This window comes from Oxyura jamaicensis, chromosome 19, assembly GCF_011077185.1.
Source record: "Oxyura jamaicensis isolate SHBP4307 breed ruddy duck chromosome 19, BPBGC_Ojam_1.0, whole genome shotgun sequence".
NCBI lineage: Eukaryota > Metazoa > Chordata > Aves > Anseriformes > Anatidae > Oxyura > Oxyura jamaicensis.
Genome location: NC_048911.1, coordinates 6,353,036 through 6,371,219, shown reverse-complemented (window position 1 = coordinate 6,371,219; position 18,184 = coordinate 6,353,036). Strand labels below are relative to the sequence as shown.

The 18,184-nt window shown below is 61.5% G+C and overlaps 1 protein-coding gene across 1 annotated transcript in view; it reads left to right on the top strand.

The window, feature by feature from the left end:
- Positions 1–18,184, top strand: part of SMG6 (SMG6 nonsense mediated mRNA decay factor) — a 104,912-nt gene that overhangs the window by 18,096 nt on the left and 68,632 nt on the right. The window contains 2 exon segments of the mRNA XM_035342863.1: positions 6,145–6,206; positions 9,701–9,846. Of these exon segments, the coding sequence (XP_035198754.1) occupies positions 6,145–6,206; positions 9,701–9,846 (208 nt within the window).

The following is an 18,184-nucleotide window of genomic DNA, read 5'->3' as shown; positions in this document are numbered from 1 at the left end:
TACTCCTGCGTGAAGCCAAATAACTTGTGTTTGGCTAAAGCAAAACTTCCAGAAAGCCATCCAGCCTTGAGAATCCACCCTCTTCCTGGGGAGTTTGTTCCAGTGGTAATTGCGCTGGTTCTGAAACATTTGTACCTTGTTTCCAGAGTGAATGTTTCTCGTTTGTTCTTCTGCTTTGCTTTTCTGCTGCTGTCAAGAGCCTTTAAGTGCCGGGGAGGTCCTTTGCACGTGCAACCAAATCACCTCCCGGGTTTTTTGACACGCTAAGCAGACCGAGCTGTTGAGGTTTATCACTGCAAGGCGTTATTTCTAGCCTTTGGAATCGCCTTTACGGCCGGCTTTGGGACCTTTCCCAGTTTTTCAGCATCTTTTTGTTTAAATCAGGGCACTAGAACCGGGTGCAGTATTCCAGCGTCGGTCTCGCCAGCGCCGTGTGTAGATGGAGAGCTGCTGCCCGGTGCCTCCCCGCTCGTCTGAGGGACACCCCGACCCTTCTGCCGGTGTTGTACCAGGAGCCTACCCCCTGCAGTCCCTCGAGCCTTTCTGGACAAGCTGCCTGGGGTCTCCTGGAGGCCTATTTTCCGTGACCCCAGATGCGCAACGTGGCATCCGATGTTGGAAAACCTCAGACCGTGAAACGTTTGCAGTAACGGTGTGCCAATGCGGTGCAGCCGCCCATTGCTCCTCTTGTCTCAGGCAGTCGGGCGATGGAATCTGCTTCGGGTTTGTGGATGAGAACGCCGCCGGCGAGGCTCCACCGATCTCCTTCCGCCCGGCTCAGTGAGGGTTCCCTGAAGACGGCTGCTTTTTAAGATGTTACCTCAATCAGCTCTTATTTAATTTTGACGTGCGGTGTTCAGTCCAATACCTTGTCAGGAGGGCTGCACGTTACTAATTCAAATGCTTTACAAGCAGCCTAGCTTACGGCTGCGGCGGAAATGCGTGTAAATACTCCATTTGCTATTTTCCTTGAACTGAAAGTCCCGCTAACAGCTTCGTTACTAAATCACGTTAAACGCCCGCGTAGGCCAGGTATTTATTTCAGAGCCGGTGAAGGCACCGCTGCTGATTTCACATGACTGAGGTGCGCGCTTCTCTTGCGTCTGTTTCTCGTTTCACCTGCGTTTGGTGAAGGGTCTCCGAAGCGCCTCTCTCGGGCTTGCCGGGATGCTGACTTGTGACTTTTACAGCCGCGGGATGTGTCCCGGAGCTGCTGCAGTCCGTAAGATCAGGGAGCTGTAGGAGTCTATCCACTGCTCTTTACCTGTAAATGAATCTCTGAAGCCTCAAGGCCACAAGGGATCAGGATTCCCTCTTTTTCCCGTGTCGTAGGAAATTGGGTTTAGCATTTGTGCAGCGTTTCGCGTTAATATGGGGATTCTCCCAGGGGTTGCTGCTGTTGCTACCAAAACGAACCTCATTCGGGGCAGGGCACTGCAACCGCTGAACAGAAACCTGCCCTGGGACACGTGGCGAGGAGCAGCAAAGGCGGCTCTGTGTCCATTCGCGGCTGCAGGTAGTGCCCGGAGAGGAATTGTTATGCTGATTAGCCCAGCTGGAATTTGCCCACAGCTCCGTAACTGTCTCGTAAATCCTGCAGGAGATGCCGGCCACCCCTGGCAGCCCCTTTGTGCAGACAGCCGTTTGCGCAAGGCGCTTTCCGCTGTAATAATCGCACCTGCAGCGGTGAAAACCTCCCGGTGCTGTGCAAGCGAAGCCCGCTGCAGCGTCCTGGGTTGGCTGGGAAGCTCGCTCTCCGTGCTGGGTGCTGATCCAGTGAGACGGAGCCACGGAGAGCTCCACCAGCGCCCTGCCGTGCAGGTTAGGCACGGCGTGGGGAAAGGCTCAGGCTCCTTGCAGGGCCGCCTCCAGGGGAGGTAACGGCCCCGCTGCTGCCGTTGGGCTGGGTCGGCGTGCAGCAGCGACGGAGCCCAGGGGAAGAGAGGAAAAATCTTCCCATGTAACGTGGCTGGGGGAGACAATGTGGCATGGTTTGGGTGCCTGGATGTTATTTCACACAGTTCCCAGCAAGGAAGCCGTGCCTGGAAAAGCCTGGCTGCCCAAGAAACCCCAAAAATATTTGGGACGAGTGTGGTACGTGTTTTGGAGCTGAACTGCGTGGCTCTGTGGTCTGTATCCCAAGCCCTTGTCACTGAGGATACCCCGAGACTCAGGAGAACGCCCCGCTGTGCTCCAGCCCCTTCCACCCCAGTGGAGACAGCGCGTTTGTTACAGGCACTTCTGCATCTGGTCTCTTGATTAATGGACTTGTCTTTTGCAGCCTATTTTGACTCTGACACCGCTTTCTGCTCCGCAGATGCTTTGCTGATGTTGAAGAAAGTTTGCCTCGCTTGATAAAGACCAGATCCTGAAATTTACTTCCAAACCTGAAGTAACAATTTTTAACTTGAAACGGTTTTTTCCCCAGGAGTCGCAGCTCCAGAATCCTTCCCTTATTTGGTGCCTCCTTCGCAGCTGGGACCGATGCTCAGGTGCCAAAGCTCGGCGCGCTCCCCGCGGGGAGCCAAGCGGGTCCGTGCCGGGTTCAAGCACGGGAGCTCGGCTCCGTGGCGCTCCTTTTCCTGCGCACCCCGCTGGCATTTCCTGTATTTCTGCGCTAGGGTGGGAGACGACGTTTCCAACCCTTTTTCGCTCGGCGCGGAGTCTCTCGAGGTCGGCTCTCGCTTTTCTTCTTTCCTGGCTCGAGCCACGACAAACCTCTCCTTGAGCCGCCCGGCCGCCCCTGGTCTGCGTGCTGTCAGGACGTACTCCCCGCGGCCTCCCCGGGATTCGAGCTGCCTGTTCCAGGGCTGTTGCTATCTGTGCTCCGAGCGGCTCGGCGAGCGGTTTGTTAGTCACTGTTGATTTCATCCATGGTAACAAATCCAGTTCGGTTGGCGCGGCGGTGTGCGAATGCTCCCCGAGCAGCAGCGGGTTGCTTCCTCTGGTGAGGTTGCCTCTTCCCAGGTGGATTCAGTCTGTCTGCACATGCTGACTCATGACAGCCGAAACAGCTGTTTTCAGCTTCAGGCACTACTGTGTGCAGGGACCCCTTCTTCTTCTTGACAGCTGGTTTGTTTTTATAACTAATGCCTTCACTATATGCTCATAACTTCCATATCGGTGATGCCCGCTCTTCAGCTGGAAGGGACGAAGTCCATTCTCTGACATCGTTCCGTGTTGTGCGAGCTTTGCTTGCTTTGGTGGGCTCTTCCCAAGCGGCCACCGGGGACCGGCCAGGTTCGTTTCCCCATCCCAAGGAGCGAAGCTGCCCACGATGCACGCCCACGGGGAGCCCCGCGTTCCCCTGGCATCCACACGGGACCCGCTTTTAGGAAGCCTTTCGGACAGGGCTGAGCCTTGGGCTGCTGGCTCAGATGAAGCCAGGCAGTCGTTGCGGGTCTCCCCTTCCCGTGCCGGGGTCAGGAGCGTGGCAGCAGGGCTTTGGGGAAGCGTTTCTCTCCGCCAAATGCAGAACGGTGGGCGGTGGGGCTTCCTCCTCCCTGCCCCGCGCCGCTGGCTGGAAGTCGCCGTTTCCCTCTCGCCGTGAGAAGCGGCGCTTGGCTCCCGGAGGCTGAGGGGCAGGTGAGTCACTCCAGGACGAGTCATTCAGAGAAAAAGCCCAGTCAAAGCAGCCCGTGGCCCTCGCGTGAACTCGGAGATGAAAGGTCCGAAGTTAAGCGATGAGCTCATCAAAACCTCGAGGCTGTGAGAGAAAAAAAAAGGGATGAAAGAAGCACAAAAGGTGCCTGCTCGCGATGCCACGGTGCCGGGGCGCACAGGGCTCGGCCCGGGCTTGCTGGGTTCGTGCTTAAGTTGGCAGGAGGCACGAAACCTGCTTCTTTCCCGGAGGCAGGTATCCTGCTTCCTCTTAAAAAAACAAGTGATGTACGCACGGGTGTACGTCCCAGCACCGGGTCCTGTGCCGTGTGAGTCCTTGGCACTGCAGGTGAAAAGGCCGAGCTTGGAGCTCCCTCTGCGAAGGTTGGGGCGCAGCCGGGTCCTGCCCTGCCCTCCCGGAGCCGGGTGTCTCTGCGGGAAGGCTCCGTGGGCGTCACTTTCCATCCGAGGTGGGGAGTTTTGGTACTCCCCCGCTGCCAGTAAAGGGCTGCAAGGATTGCAGGGTGAGTGCTCCCGAGGCTGTGGGCTGAACGAGAGCCTTGGAGGTGAACTGCTGCCCTCGTTTCTTATTTCCCCTACGTGCCACCTGCCCGTCAGCCTTGCCGCGGGCTTTCCAGGGTCAGGCTGGGGCCCTGCGTGTCGATGGAGGCAGTGGCTCTTTGCCACATCCCCTCGCCGAGGGGCACGGAGCCGGCGGTGCCCCTCTTGCAGCTCCTGCAGCCAGAGGAGGGGGAGAGCGCTGCTCGGGGCTGGGAGCTGGCCGCAGCTCTCGGGGTGCCTGGTAGCACCTGGAGCCACGGAGCTGGTCACAAACCAGCTTTCCACCTCTGACAAGCGTTGCCTGAAGGAAAACGTTAACGGTTTCGAGCTCTGAGCTGCCTCGGTGTCTTAAAGAGGGTGGTGGAGAAGCAGCCTGGCAAAGCGAGCGAGGGCTTCGCCGCGCCGTCCCAGCGTTCCCCGGCCTCTTCGGGTTTTCATCTGCAGAGTTAATAAAATGGTGGCAAATAAAGTCAGGTTCCAGCGGAAAGGGCTCTTTAGGGCAGCAGTAAAATAGCGAGCAAGCAAGAACCCCTTGCCGCGGGGGCCGGTTTAATTGGTCTGGCTCGTTTTATGAGACAGGTTTTATGTCGAAACTCGCACATGGCCCAGGAGCGGCTCTGCAGCAGGGCATCCTTCTCCTGCACGGGTCCTCGGGGAGTGCAGCGCGGGTTAATTGCTCCCCATGAGCAGTCGCACCTCGTGGAAGTAACGGCGCGAGCCGGGCAGCTCCGCGCACGAGGCAGGAGGAGCTCCGGGGCTCGGGCAGCCCGCGATGCCTTCTGGGGCCTCGGCAGCGTCCTGGCACCTGGCTGGCGCTGCCAAAGCCCTGCCCGCCGTCCTGCTCCTCTCTCCGTGCTCCTGACTGCCCCTGGAAGTGGAAGGAGAGGGGCTCAGGGTGTCGAATCCTCGCCTGGGAGCGGAGCTGCGGTGTCGGGAGCCGGTCGCTGCTGGTCAGCAGGGCTCGGAGCCTGGCTTTCCTCACCGCAGTGAGGCTGTGCAGGCGGGTGGGTGCTAGCTGGAAGCTTCTCGTGGTGGAGGAGGTAAGAGAGAGGCCAGCCCATCCCCAGGGTGACACAGCCACCTCCAGGGCCAGCGAAGTGACTTTTTACCACCCCCAGCCTTCTTCAGAGCCGTTCAGATAAGGATGGGGAAAGCCCAGAGCGCTGCTGAGCTAGCACAGGTGGCTTTGAGCGGTGGCAGGCATTTATTTCAGTTCGATTTTGGTGTCGTCGGACCCAAGTGGGGCAGGAAGCTGCCTTTCCGCCCTGTGCTTCAGACTTTTCCCTGCCTCCACTCAGCTCCATAGCGAGCCCTGCCCCAGGCTTGGTGCTGCAGGCTCGCGGGGGCTTTGCTGGTAAATCCAAACTCGGGCCCCCTCTCTGCCTTTGCGTAAGGCTGGGGTTAAACGAAGGCGCACGGCATCACCCCAAAACCCCTCGCTTCTGGCAGCCACCCCGGCACGGCACAGAGGAGCTCTCCGAGCTTTGCCGCTGAGCTTCGTGAGCGTTTCCCTCTGCGCCCCGACCGAGGGGGGCTGCCCTCAGCTCCGTGCCAGCCTCTGAGCACCGACCGAGTCGCTTCTATATCTGTTCCTTTCCCCCCCGCGGGTGGGAGCACCGTGCCCCAGGACGCCCTTTGCAGAAGCTGCCGGGTCCCATCCTGGACTCGGAGCTGCGCCGTGCCCGGGGCTGGCGGCGCTGAGCCCAGCCGAGCTGCTGCGAGCACCCCGGTCCCGGCAGAGGGTGCTGTGTCTCCACCGCCCTCTCCCCGCTCCGCATCCAGCTGTTTGGCACTTGCCCTCGCCTGCATGCATGATGTTTGTAAGAGTTTGGGCATGTCCATTTGGTTCCCATCTCCAGTGCCACCCCCAGTATCCAGGCCAGGTTCTTCTGTCACTGGGGACATTCTGAATTCACAGGAAATCGGAGAGAGTTTAATTGTTTTCTCCTCTCTCTCTCTCTCTCTTTTTTTTTTCCCATGCAGCTGAACAAAAGGTTCATCCTCAGTTTTCTCCATGCCCATGGGAAGCTGTTTACCAGGATTGGGTAAGTGTGCAGGATGTTTATTTTATTTTCCTACATTACAAGTCTTTTTGGAATTTAATATTGTTAGCAACTAAGCTGTGTTTGGAGCTGAGGGCACAGGGTGTGAATTCTTGCAGGCCTAGCCTCCTGGTTCCTATTCTCCTTACCCGCCCTCTGGTCCACGCTGGTTATTGTTGGGGCTTTTTCTTCCCCCACCTCAAGGCCTGATCCTGCTCGTGCACCAGGACCCTCTGGCAGAGCCTGAGCTCGGCCAGCTGATCCGCACACGGGCGGGACCGGAGCCTGTTTTCTCCCTCTCCTGGCCCCAAACCCTGCTCCCTCCCCGTTGATCTCGGGACTTTCCCCCTCCTTTCCCACTGCCCCCACCTGCAGCCAGCGGGCAGGGGGCTCTGGGGGGCAAGAGGGTGCAGGAGGGTCCCCAGCACATCGAGACCAGCTTCGCCCTTCGTCTCCTCGCTGCCGTTTCGGAGGAAGCCTCGCAGCTGAGAGCTGTGGGAACGGGTTTACACCAAGTGCCCCTTGGCCACGTCTGTCGTAAGCTGCTCTCAAATAACGGAGAGCTCTCCGTGAAGCAAAGCAAGCCTGACCCAGGCCTGGGCTGCGGGCCCAGCCCGGGGGACATCCTGCTGACCCAGAGAGCAGAGCGCAGCCTCGCAGCCCGCAGACCTCCGTGGAGCTGTCCCCGTTCCACAGGCGGTCCTGGCCATCAGGCGGCAGGGACCTGTCCCCTTCCCTCCTAGGAGAGGGGAAGCAGAGGGTGCAGGACACCAGCACCGACCCCGAGATGCAGCCTAAAGCCGTGGCGCTTGTCCCACACGATGCGCTCCCTGGGACGGCTCGACAGGGGGGCACGTGCTTGGCTTCACACCCTGCATAAAGCAGCGAAGCAGGGGCGGTGCTGGACAAACCCGCTGGGGAGCCGTGTCCGAGGGAGAGGAGGAGGGCAACGCACGGGCTGCAGGTGCTGTGCATCTCTCCCTGAATCACAAGCCCCTCGTTACCTGCTTGCGGGCAGCAGGCTGGCCCGCAGCGACGAGGCAGCGCTCGACGTCCTCCTCCTGCCCGCAGGAAATCAAGAGGAAAGCCGCGAGAGCCCCTGCGAGGTTTGGGAACCGCAGCGTGTCTGTGCTGCAGGGCAGAGCGTCCAGGGAGCTGCTGGTGCTCGGCTCCGCCGGGCCACGCTCGCGGCCGAGCTCCGGGCTGAGTGCGTGCCAGCAGGGGGATTAATGGGGATGTTGCAGTGATTGCTTGCACATTTGGCTCCCGAGACTTTAGTGAAATTAAGATGCAGCTTTTGAGGCGGTTGCTTCCCAGGACAGTCATTTAGAAAAGCCAAGTGTGTTTAATGGCAGAATATCCCCTCAAGTGCTTAGAAGGGAACTAGAAAGTAATACCACGACACAGGAAGAGAAATTGTCCAGCCCTGCTAAATAGCTTCCGTGCTCGATATAGGTAAAAGGTGAGGGCCAGCCGAGTCCTCTCCGGGCAGGATCTATAGCCAGTGTTCCGTAAAGAGCAGGGAAGAGCTGCTGAGGCAGTGATCGGGCTGTTGTGCTCCTAAAACCGCAGGTAAGCAGTTTATTAAAAGCTTCCTCTCAGTTCTTGACCTGCCAGTTCTGAGCTCAGTGGGGTTACCGCCCGCCGTTCCAGATGTGCGGCGGTATCAGAGCACAGCTGGCGGGGCTGAGGGAGCCCTCACAACTTTCTTCTTGTTATTCCGTGGCAATGTCCTTCATCTCCTCGCCAACGACCCTTCCTGCAAGGGGTCCTCCATCCCCCGTGTCCCGTCCGTGTCCAGGAGGATGCTGCTGGCCGGGGGCTGAGACTTCTCAAAGTTAGGAGGCCTCCAGAAGCGATGGCTTTGCTCTAATGCCCTGCCCGCGCCCCAAGTCCAGGGAAGTTGCCTCTTGGAGGGGGAGCAGCGCTCTTACACTGGGGGAGCCGCTCCGTCCTGCCCAGCCCCACTCACAAGGAGCCCGGTTGTGCCCGCCCGCGTGCGCGGGGACGTGCCGGGGGCCTCGAAGCGCTCCAGCACGCGGTGCCAAGGGAGAAGAGGGTGCCCCTGCTGCCAGGTGGAGCCGGCTGGTGAAAGGCAGCCGCGACATACGGTTAAGAAGAAAGGCATTTCTGTCTTTAAAAATAGAGCCCGTTACTGTCCTGAAAGTCTGTTGGGGAAGCCCGGCAGAATTGCCCATGTGGCTTACCAGAAGCGGCTCGCTCATCCAGCCTGTAGCGTGCTGATATCACCAGATCTGCATCTCTCGGGGGAAAGGCAGAGGAAATTGCTATGGAGGCCCCTGAGGGTGCCTGCCCTGGCTCCAGACGCCTGACCCGCTGCAGGTTTGGGCTCCCTCCCTCCCGTTGTGGGCACCCGAGTTCAGTGTCACCGATCGCCGGAGCTGGCGCTTGCTGCCGGAGCAGCCTTTGTTCCTTGAGGGGGCCTGGGGCAAGCTCAGCAGAGGAGGCAACGGGACAGGAGAACCTTTTATTTCCCCCCCCCACTAATTTACAAAGCTTTTGGCAGCTTCTTGGTTCTAAAAATGCCTTTGTGGGATACCAGGTGAGGTCCCAGGGGAGGGCTGTTGCGGGCAGCCACGTGGCAGTGATTTTAGCGACCTGCCTGCGCTCCTCTGTGCGCTTGGTTTGGTTTCTGACCCTGCTCCAGCTGGGGATCCGGGAGCTCTGCGACGTAACCTCAGCCGATTCCCTCGGCGACGCCAGATGAGCAGGATCACCGTGTCACGTTTCCACGGGTGCTTGTGAGCGGCGATGAAAGCTCACCAGCTCACCCCGTCCCCGGCCGTGGCACTGCCGCGTCCCGACGAGTGCTCGCAGTGCCGCGGGGCCCAGCTGCCCCGTGGGGCCGGGCGTTCACCCAGCAAATTGCTGTCCCCTGGGCAAAGCAGGGCTCCAGGCGGTGAGGATTAAGGACCCGGTCACCGTGCTGGGAGCGTGGAGCTCGGGGATCTCGGGGTTCCTGTCCCGAGCGAGCGGCTCCGGTGCAGGAGCCTGGGGATGGGCACTGGGGGAAGCGTGCTCTGGCCAGAACTGAAGGCACTGGAGCTGCCACATCCGCAATGTGGCACCAGCGTGTGCAGTTCTCTGCAGCCTCGGTTTCTGTCCCGTGGGCCACTCCTGGTCCAAGTGAGCCTTTTGCTTCTTGGCATCCCTCCCGGCTTGGTAGAAGTCAGTAGAAAAAAATGGTTGGTCAGAAATGACTCATAAAGGCCGTGTTTTTCCTGCCAGAGGAATGCTGCCTGTCGGTTACAGAGCAATCCCTCGCTGCCCTCTCCGAGGAAGGCTTCGGCTGTCTCCCTCGCACCGCCTGCGCCTTCAGCTCCGAGGCGGTGATTCCCTGCGGCTCAGGGGCCGGAGGCAGCCCCCCGAGAGCTGGGGGGGTCCCCCCGTTCCTCGGGGAAAGGTGGCACGGAGGGAGCTGGGCCGCCCGCCCCGGGGCATAGCCTGTGCTCTGCAGCCTCTCTCTCTTTTTGCAGGATGGAGACGTTCCCTGCGGTGGCCGAAGAGGTCCTGAGGGAGTTCCAGGTCCTGCTGCAGCACAGCCCCCCTCCCATCGGCAGCACCCGCATGCTCCAGCTCGTGGCAATCAACATGTTTGCGGTGTACAACTCCCAGCCCAAAGGTACCACGTGCTGCTCGAAGGGAGCCGGGGGCTCCTCGAGAAGGGCGGGGGGGGGGGAATTACCCAGCTGACGGGCAGTCGGAGGGGATGCCCGAGGGTGTTGGCGTGTGCAGGGACAGCAAAAGAGCCCTGCCCTGCGCAGAAGGGCCTCGGCGAGGTGTGTAACGCGGTGCGGAGGCGCTGCGTCTCCCTGGAGCTTGAGGGCTTCGTTTTTCGGCTCTGCGCTCCCCGCAGTTAGCCTGGGCCCTGCTCAGTGCCCACACTCACTGCCCACGCCGGCACCCAGAGGGCTGGAAGGATCTGGGAGGTTTGGGGCTGTTGGGGAAGCAGCGCTGCCTGCGGCTGCGTCCGTGCAGGCGGGCAGCAGAGCCGTGCGATGGCAGCTGCTGGGCTGGAGGCTGCGCCCCACGGTAAGGCACCCGGAGGACGAAGGGCGTCCGGTATCGCCCGCCCAGCCAGCCAGGGGGCTCGGCGTGCTCCCTGCTGGTGTTGGGTTTGTGCTGTGATGCCACCGAAGCAGAAGCCCTTCCACTAGGTTTGGAACTGTGCCTCCAGGGGCTGTGTTTGTCCCCGCGCAGCAGCAGGTGCCTGGCTCAGCCCGCGCCACGCGCTTGGGAGCAGGACTGGGGCTGGGAGGAGGCAGCGTCGGGCACGCCAGCGGCTTAGGAGCCGGATCCCAAAGCTGGAAGCCCCCAGCTGATGGCCTTCGGTCAAAGCCAGCGCGTGGGCGATCCGGCGGAGCCCCAAGGAGCTGCTGCTGGAAGGTTTCTCCCTGGTGAGCCACTTGGCCACTTGTCAGACCGCTGCCTGGGGGCTGAGGTCAGCGCGTGGAGCGAGCTGGCGGCAGCAGGAGGGCTGCGACGTGCCGATCCCCGCGCTGGGTGCCCGCCCTGCCTCGCAGGCGCCTTCCCCCGGCGGGGGAAGCCCTGGGTGAGCCGGCAGCCCTCTTACGAGGCCTTGCCCTCCTTCCTGCCGGGTGCCAACCGGCACCGGCGTGTTTACGTTGGAGCTGCAAAGTGCTTTACGATGATGAGCAATGGCTCTGCGCAGCCCCCCGGTAGGTATATTAATGGCCGTGTCTGTGCTGCAGACGGGAGCGGGTGGTAAGGAGAGGAAGAAATTTGTCTGGGCCGTGCAGCAAGCCCCCGTGGCAGAGCTGGAAGCGATCCCAGCCCTCAGACCACTGGGCTCGGCTCTTCCGTGCGCAGCCGAGCTGTGGATGTGAGTGAGTGAGTGACAGAAAGGGAGCACTTTTTATCTCATGTGAAAAAGAAGTGTTCTCGGAGTTTCCTGCCTCCCGGGTGAGTCGTTGCCAGCTGCTCCCAGCTTTCTGATCTCGAGAGAAAAGCAAAGCTCGTCCCTGCTGGGGACCTGCCGAGCAGGTGGTGGTCATGAAATGCCCGCAGGTCCGATGGCACGGCGGCTGCCACCTGAGGCTTCGTGCCCTTAAAGGATTTCCCCGAGGGCTCCTTGCTCTGGCGACCCTCAAACACGGCTAAGAATATTGTTGGCAAAGCAAATCCTGTTGTCAGCGCAAATGCTCTGGTGGTCTCCGAGCGCTCGTGCGCTGAGTGCTGGCAGAGCCCGGCTTGGGCTCGGTGCCGACGCCGTGATACTGAGAAGTGCTGGGAGCTGGGTGCGGAAGAGAAGGGGAAAAAAAACAGAAAGCAAAGAGCCTGGAGTTTAAAAAGCGAGCAGGAAAGTTTGCTGAATTATTACCGAGCGCCCAGCACAGAGGGAGAGAGAGGGGGTGTTGGCTCCTGCCCCCGCTGTGTGGGTTGCTGCGGGCAGAGCAGGCAGCAGGCACGGCCGTCGGGAAGGTGCGGGCTCCCGTTGCCCAGCACAGGAGCCACCTCGCCGGGCTGCAGCCGCGTGGGCAGCAGCGGGAGAGGGGGCGAGGGGCCCGATCCGAGCGTGTGGGCGGCGTGGAGGGCGCGGGGCAGCGCGCTCCTGCCCTGCCTGCGTCCCCGGCTGCCTCGCTGGGGAGCTGGTCGGGGCTTGGCTGCCTGAGCTCTGCAGTTGGACCGAGCGACCTCCAGAGATCCCCTCCTACCGAAATCCTCCCGGGAACCTGGGGTCGGAGCGTGGCTGTGGCCTTCCCAGCCCATGTCTGACCTTCAGCTGCGAGCTCGCAGTAGCGGGAGGAGATCCTGGGGGTTTGGGGCCAGCGGGGGAGGTCTGCCGCAGAGCCTCTTTTCCCTGCTGTCTGGGGGTAGATATCTCGTGGGGCGTGCGCTCCCCTCCCTCTCCTCCCATGTATTTCCAGGTCTCTGGAGCCACAGCTGCTCCTGAGAAACTCGCAGCCTTGCCCCGTGTCTGTTTTCTGATGAGTTCCTCATGCTGGGATCCGGGGGTGCTGCCGGCAGCCGTGGGGTTGGCAAAGCGCTCGTGGCGGGGGGAATTGGGGCACGATGTAACGCGCTGCCAGCTGCCAGGCGTTTCTGATCGCCGGTTTGGGAACTGAAAAAAAAGGAAGCATTAGCCATCAAACACTTAAGCAAACACTTCTCTTCTTACTCGGCCTTAATGCCTCACACCTACCCTGCCCTTTTCTTGGTATCAGCTTCCCCCGTTCTCTGCGCGTTATGCTCGGTCTGTCCCAATTTTTCAGCGAAGCAGCGGGCAGCAGAGGAGCGTGGAGCCTCGTGGGCAGCAGTTTCTGTCTGCCCTTTGCTTTTGACTCATTTTCCTTTGCCCTGGCATTGCTTCCCTACGTCACCGCGTCTGCAATAACGTCTCCGTGTCCCTCGTTGCATGCGGCTACCCCTTTCCTAAATCTGTCTCTGCAAGGTGTCCCACTGCTCCTCTAACCTGACATCCTGGGGTGCAGCGGGGTGTTCAAGCCCTTTTCGGAGCCAGCTGTGAGCAGCGCATGGCGTTTCACGGCCTCCTCCCGTGCAGGTGCCGGCTCCGTGAGCGCTGGAGCCGCGTTCATCCCGCCGGAGCCGGTCGCGGCTGCCTGGGAGCAGCCCGGCAGCGCTGGGAAGACCCCGGGAGATGGCTCGGGGCTGTTGTTTTCCCCGACAGAGGAAGCCGAAGGATTCCCACGTGAAGCTCTCCCCCCCGCCGCGCGGCACCGAGCAGCGAGTTCCTCCCGGTGAGCCCGACCTCCCCTTGTCCGCGGGGACACGCGGCGAGGTCTGCCTCAGCTCGTGGCGGGAGCGCTGGAGGTGTGAAAAAGCAGCCTGGGGACCTTGAACCTGGGCGGCGAGGATGCCCACCCATGGCAAGGAGGCAGAGAGACGGGGACACCCCGCAGGGCAGGGCCGTGCGGTCGCTGGAGCGCTCTGTCGCGGGAGGTTGGTGACTCCTGGGGCTTTGGGGCTCTCCTGGGCTCCAGCTGGGGCGGCCCCTTCACGGGGTGGCCCTTTTAACAGTTTGGTAGCCATCTGCACAATCAAGTTGCAGAGGAGCTTTGGATCCCTTTATCCCGACCACAAACACTCCAAGAATTTTAATTTTTTTTTAATTCCGTAATTTGGGGAAATAAAACTCTGGTTTCTGAAAGGCCTAATTGAAGCCGTGCTTGCGGCAGGGGCATCTCGGTGAGGGGAGAGGGAGAAACCCCCTCGCAGCCCATCTGTGCCCAATTTACTCCGATCTGGCCTCTCTGAGGCTTTTTTTTTTTCTTTTTTTTTCTTTCTCTCTCTTTAATAATTTGTTTTATAATTCCTGGAATCAAACCCATCTCAGACACACTGTTTTATTTTACTGTATTATTGGATTATACTTCCTATAAATCACTGGATGTTATTCATAGGCCACCACCAGAATAACTTCCCCTCTCTCTCCCCCCCCCCCCGCCCCCCCATAGCCCCCTCGACGGGCCCGCATTCCTAACGAGCGCGCGGCGAGGTGGGGGCGCAGCGCGGGGCACCCTGGAGACACTTCCCGGAAATCCCAGCAAATTTGCCTGGCCGCGGGCGCGAAGCATCGGGGCCGCAGCACCTGGCCGCCTTCTGGCACTCCCGGGCCCGCGGCGGCGCGCGCCGCGTGGAGTTTGTTAGGGAGGTCGGGCTTAGGTGGAGAGAGGAAGGGGAGGCGGGGAGCTGGGGGGGGGGGACACGCCATATGTGCATCCTCAGCACATGCCGGCCGTGAAGCCGCGTTCCCCCCTACCCCTTCCCGGGGCTGAGCGGGGCGCGGAGGCACGGCGAAGTTGTGGCTGGGTCGGTGCCTCTACGGGGCTGCTTTGGCGAAGGTCGGGCCGTGAAAAGCTGCGGCTGGGGCGGCGCTCCCGCTGCCGGGGGGCGCGGGGAGGGTCTGTGGAGGCGGCCGGGGTCGGGCTGGGGGTTGCTTCCAGCCCCGCTTTGCTGTCCTAGGAGAGGTTGGCCGGGGCAGCTCTAAAGGCAGGTGAAGTGAGGGAGGGTTGCGTGCCGCTCCCCGGTGCAGTCACCGGTGTCGCCTCAGCGGTGTCGAGCGGGTCGGTACCGGTGCAGAAGCCCTGCCTGGCTAACCCCGCGCCATCATTACTCGTTTGAGCGCTGACTGCAGTTTTTGCAAGGGTTCGCTGCCGTGCGCAGCCCTGCCTGGCTGGAAGCCTGACGCTGACCTCGCCTGAGTCTTTTTGGTGGACGTGGAAAGGATCCCCAGGCCGGCGGGCATCGGCTGCAGCCTCTGGCAGGCGCAGGGTTCCCTTCCTTCTCCTGCCACGCGTGTTCAGCCCCCCCAGCCTGGCTTTAGGGGACGCGTCGACCCCACAGGACCCCCCAGGTTCAGGCTGTGCTGCTTGCAAGTGGCTGCTCCACCGCTGTCCTGCCACCGCGCACGGCCCCGCTCGGAGCGGAGCGCGTTTCGCTTTGCTGACCGCAGCTGCTCGGGCTTACGAGCTAAAGCGTAAACCCTTAAAATATCCCCGGAGAGGTTGCAGAAGCTGCTGGCGTCTGCCCTCGGCGGCAGAACCGGGCCTCGTCTCTGAGCATCCTCATGGTTCTGGTTTGGTTTCCGATGGCTGGAGCCCAGCTTTGCTCAGAGCTCGCTGCAGCGTCACAAAAAGGCTCGGCGGAAGCCCGTAGCGCTCCGCTGCTGCGCCCGCATCTCAATGGCCTCTCTTGAGGCTCTAACCACATCTCGCGTGTTGGAGCAGGCAGGAGGTGCTGGGAGACGATCACAAGGGAGTCCAGTGCCTCTGAGTGAGTTTAAAAATAAAGCAGTGCTGTGGACGGCTGCCTTGGTTTGGGGGAGTTTTAAAATTAGGCACAAAACAAAGCGTAATAAACCTCAGGCTGTAGATAGCAGAAGCAGCAACTTGATCTTCCCCTGTCTGGGGAGCAGAACTGAGTCATTTTCTCATGGTTTGCCTCCTCGCATGGCAAATGTGTGCTTCACCTTAGGGCGGTCGGCCCCTTGGAGCTGGCAGCTCCGTGGGCTGCGGCAGCTCGGGGCACGGCACGTGGGGACTGCCGGGGGGCTGAGCCGCCGCAGCGGGTGCCCGTGGGGAGCCCGAGTGCCCTCCACCTGCCTGGGGCCTCGGTTGTGTAAGGCGAACGCGGCCCCCTGGGCGCAAGGAGGTTTTCTAATCCCCTTTCTGAGGGGTTGTCGTGCAGCAAGCGCGGGCTGAAGCGTCTGTCCCGAGATGTCGAGCGTGCACCTGGCAGCCACGGCGTGCCGTTTCCCCACGAGACTGCCTGGCTCTGGCTTTCGCGAGGTGTTGCTAAGACATAATGCTTCCCAAAGCCTTTAAGCCCAGAGGAACCGGTCGTTAAATTCATCCTTCCCCTCCCTTCGTGGCGCTGCTCTTCTCATTTGCCTCAGGTCCGAGCGCGAAGCAGGGGAGGAGGAAACCCGGAGGAGGAGCGCCCGGGCCCGGTCTCCGTCGGCCTCCCCGGTGCTCCCGTGGAGGCTCTCGAGAGCACGCAGGTACGGAGAGCTCTCTGCGTGTGCGCGCAGGGCTTTTACACTCCGTCAGCTGCCCATGGGTGTTCCTGGCCGTGCCCGTGAGCAGGAGAACAGCGCTGACGTGGTGCGGGTGTGCGTGACCGCGCAGCGCACGTTTCCTGTGCCGCGCCGGGCTGTCGCTCGCACGGAGCCCCGCGAGGGTCACGCACGTGTCCGGAGGGTGGTAGCTGTCCCTCCAGGGCTGCTCCTCCGAGCGCTTGGAGAGCTGGAGGTTGGCACAGCTGCCGGGAACTGCAGGCGCCTTTCCTTTGGGGGAAGGAAGCTGTCTCAGCCTTTGAAACACATCAGAAAAGCCCAGGTAAAAACGCTCTTGGCCCAGACGTGTCTTCAGAGCCTCGCTCTTGGGCTCTTGAGGCTGGTGGCAGCAATGTTTAGACCAAAGTCTTCCTTTGCTTATTCCCCTCTGTTTCCTGTTTAAAAGGCAAATTGTCACATATTTGGGGATTTATTTACCGTAATTGGAGTTATTTTCCTGGCTGCTGGCTTCTGCCCTCTGATGCAAGACTCCTCGGCGAGCCGTGTGTGCAGAGCCCACGTGAGTTTTTCCCCCCTGCCACCGGTGCCAGCAGGAGCTGCTCTGCGCAGCGCGCTGCAGGGAATTTCCACTGGCAGGTCAGGTTTCTGAAATCTAGCCGCCGGCTTCGGAGGCAAGAGATCGAGCGAGGCTTTTTGTGGCAGGGAAGGGGAAGGTTTCCAGTGAAACCGAGCGCTTGCCGGTGTGTCAGACTCTCCAGCCCTGCCCTCCAGCCCGAGCGCGGCGCGGGTCCCCGGGGGAGCGGCGCCAGCTGAACGCACCGGGGGGCTCCTGCCCGCCCCTGAAGCGGTTCCACCAAAGGGGGTGACACCGAGAGAGATCTCGTTTCAGGGCAACAAAGGGAGGGAAACGATTTGTAAGCACAACGCCCGAGTCCGCTTCCCAGCCAAGCTCCTGCGGCCCGACGGCAAGTCGGAGCAGGGCCGGCGCCCCGCGGGGTCGGCTCGGAGGGGCTGCGGTGCCACCGAGGCGCGGGCTCGCTCTGCCTGTGCCGAACCTCGACCCCTGCTTTTCGGCAAGTGGGAAGAAGCAGCGTCGCTGTATGAAAGGAGAGGCAGGAAATGGAGTGCTGGCACGCAGTGTCCGTCCGTCCTCCTGCTGCGAGGCGAGAAGGGAGGTGCCTGACGCGGCTGTCCCGGGGCTCTGCCTCGCCTCGGCTTTGGTGTGTGCAGCGAGAGGGGCGAGAGGCAGCGGGAGCGGGGTCACCCCAGGTGCAGCGGCTTGGGGAGGCTTCAGATGTTCGTACCGTGACAGGAAATCCTCTCACTTTTAAAGAGATGTTTCTGCCTCTTTAATGTGCGCTGCGCCTTTGATTTCCTCGTGCTTCTAAGCAACGCCGAGTCAATTACTGTATTTCTATTTAATTCTCCGAGAGAACGCTGGATAATTAGCCTAATTATGGTGCTTTGTGAAGTTGTAAAACTCTTGATTGAGCTTGTGGGGCTGTTTTATAGCCTGCCAGGTGTAGGCAAGGAGGGCTGCCTGCCCTGTGCCCATGCCCCGTGTGGGTTCAGCTGCAACCTGCCAGCTCGGCGAGGTTCATCGCCTCCCTCCTGGGGGCTGCCCAGCGGGCTCCCCTCCTGCCTCTCCTCTGGGGTCGGTGCCAGCCCTGGCCTCTCCCCACCTGCTTGCGGGCAGCAGCGGGGGGTACCCGGCACCGGGTGAGCTTCGGCTGGGAGCGATCACCCCTGGGGGGCTCGGTGGGGTCTCCCCTTGCCTTAATGCTGAGGTCGGGACTGAGCACAACCGGGGCTGTGTTCCTACTTATCCGTGTGGCTGAGGCTAGAAGCTGGCCCCCCACATGGGCTCGTGTATGGAGACCTTTGATTCTCCCCGATCAGTGCCCGCCCTTGGCCACGCGTGCCCGTGGGGCAGGCTCTGGGCAGCAGGGTGCCGGCTCTGCCCCTGCCCTGACGGGCTGCCCTGCTTCAACGCGGCCTTCGGGACTCGCCCCGGCTAACGGGCCGCTCGCCTCGATTCGCAGCCAGGAGGGGACGGAGCGGGGCCATTTAACCCCAGGTGAGCGACAGCGCTGAGCTGAGGCGCTTCAGGCAGCGGAGGGCCGTGTTTGGCACTGATGGGTGCGGCGTGTGGCGGCTGCTGGTAGCGTGGCCGTGGGGCCGGCTGGCAGGCAGCGTGCCGAGGGCACACGTAGCCGTCCGCCCTGCCCTTGGCACGCGTCCTGCGGTTGGCACCGGTCTCCAACACGTGCCAGGGTCCCTCATTCCATATCCCCAGCGGCGCGCAGCCCCTGCCCAAACTCCTGACCCTGCCTCCGTGAACTCTTGGTGCTTCTCCGCCGGCTCCTGGCGCGGGGCAGCTTGCGTAAGCCGCGCCTGCTCCCCGGCTAACGGCACGGCCCCGGAGAGGAGGCGCCGGCTGCCAAAGGCACGTTGGGAACGGCAC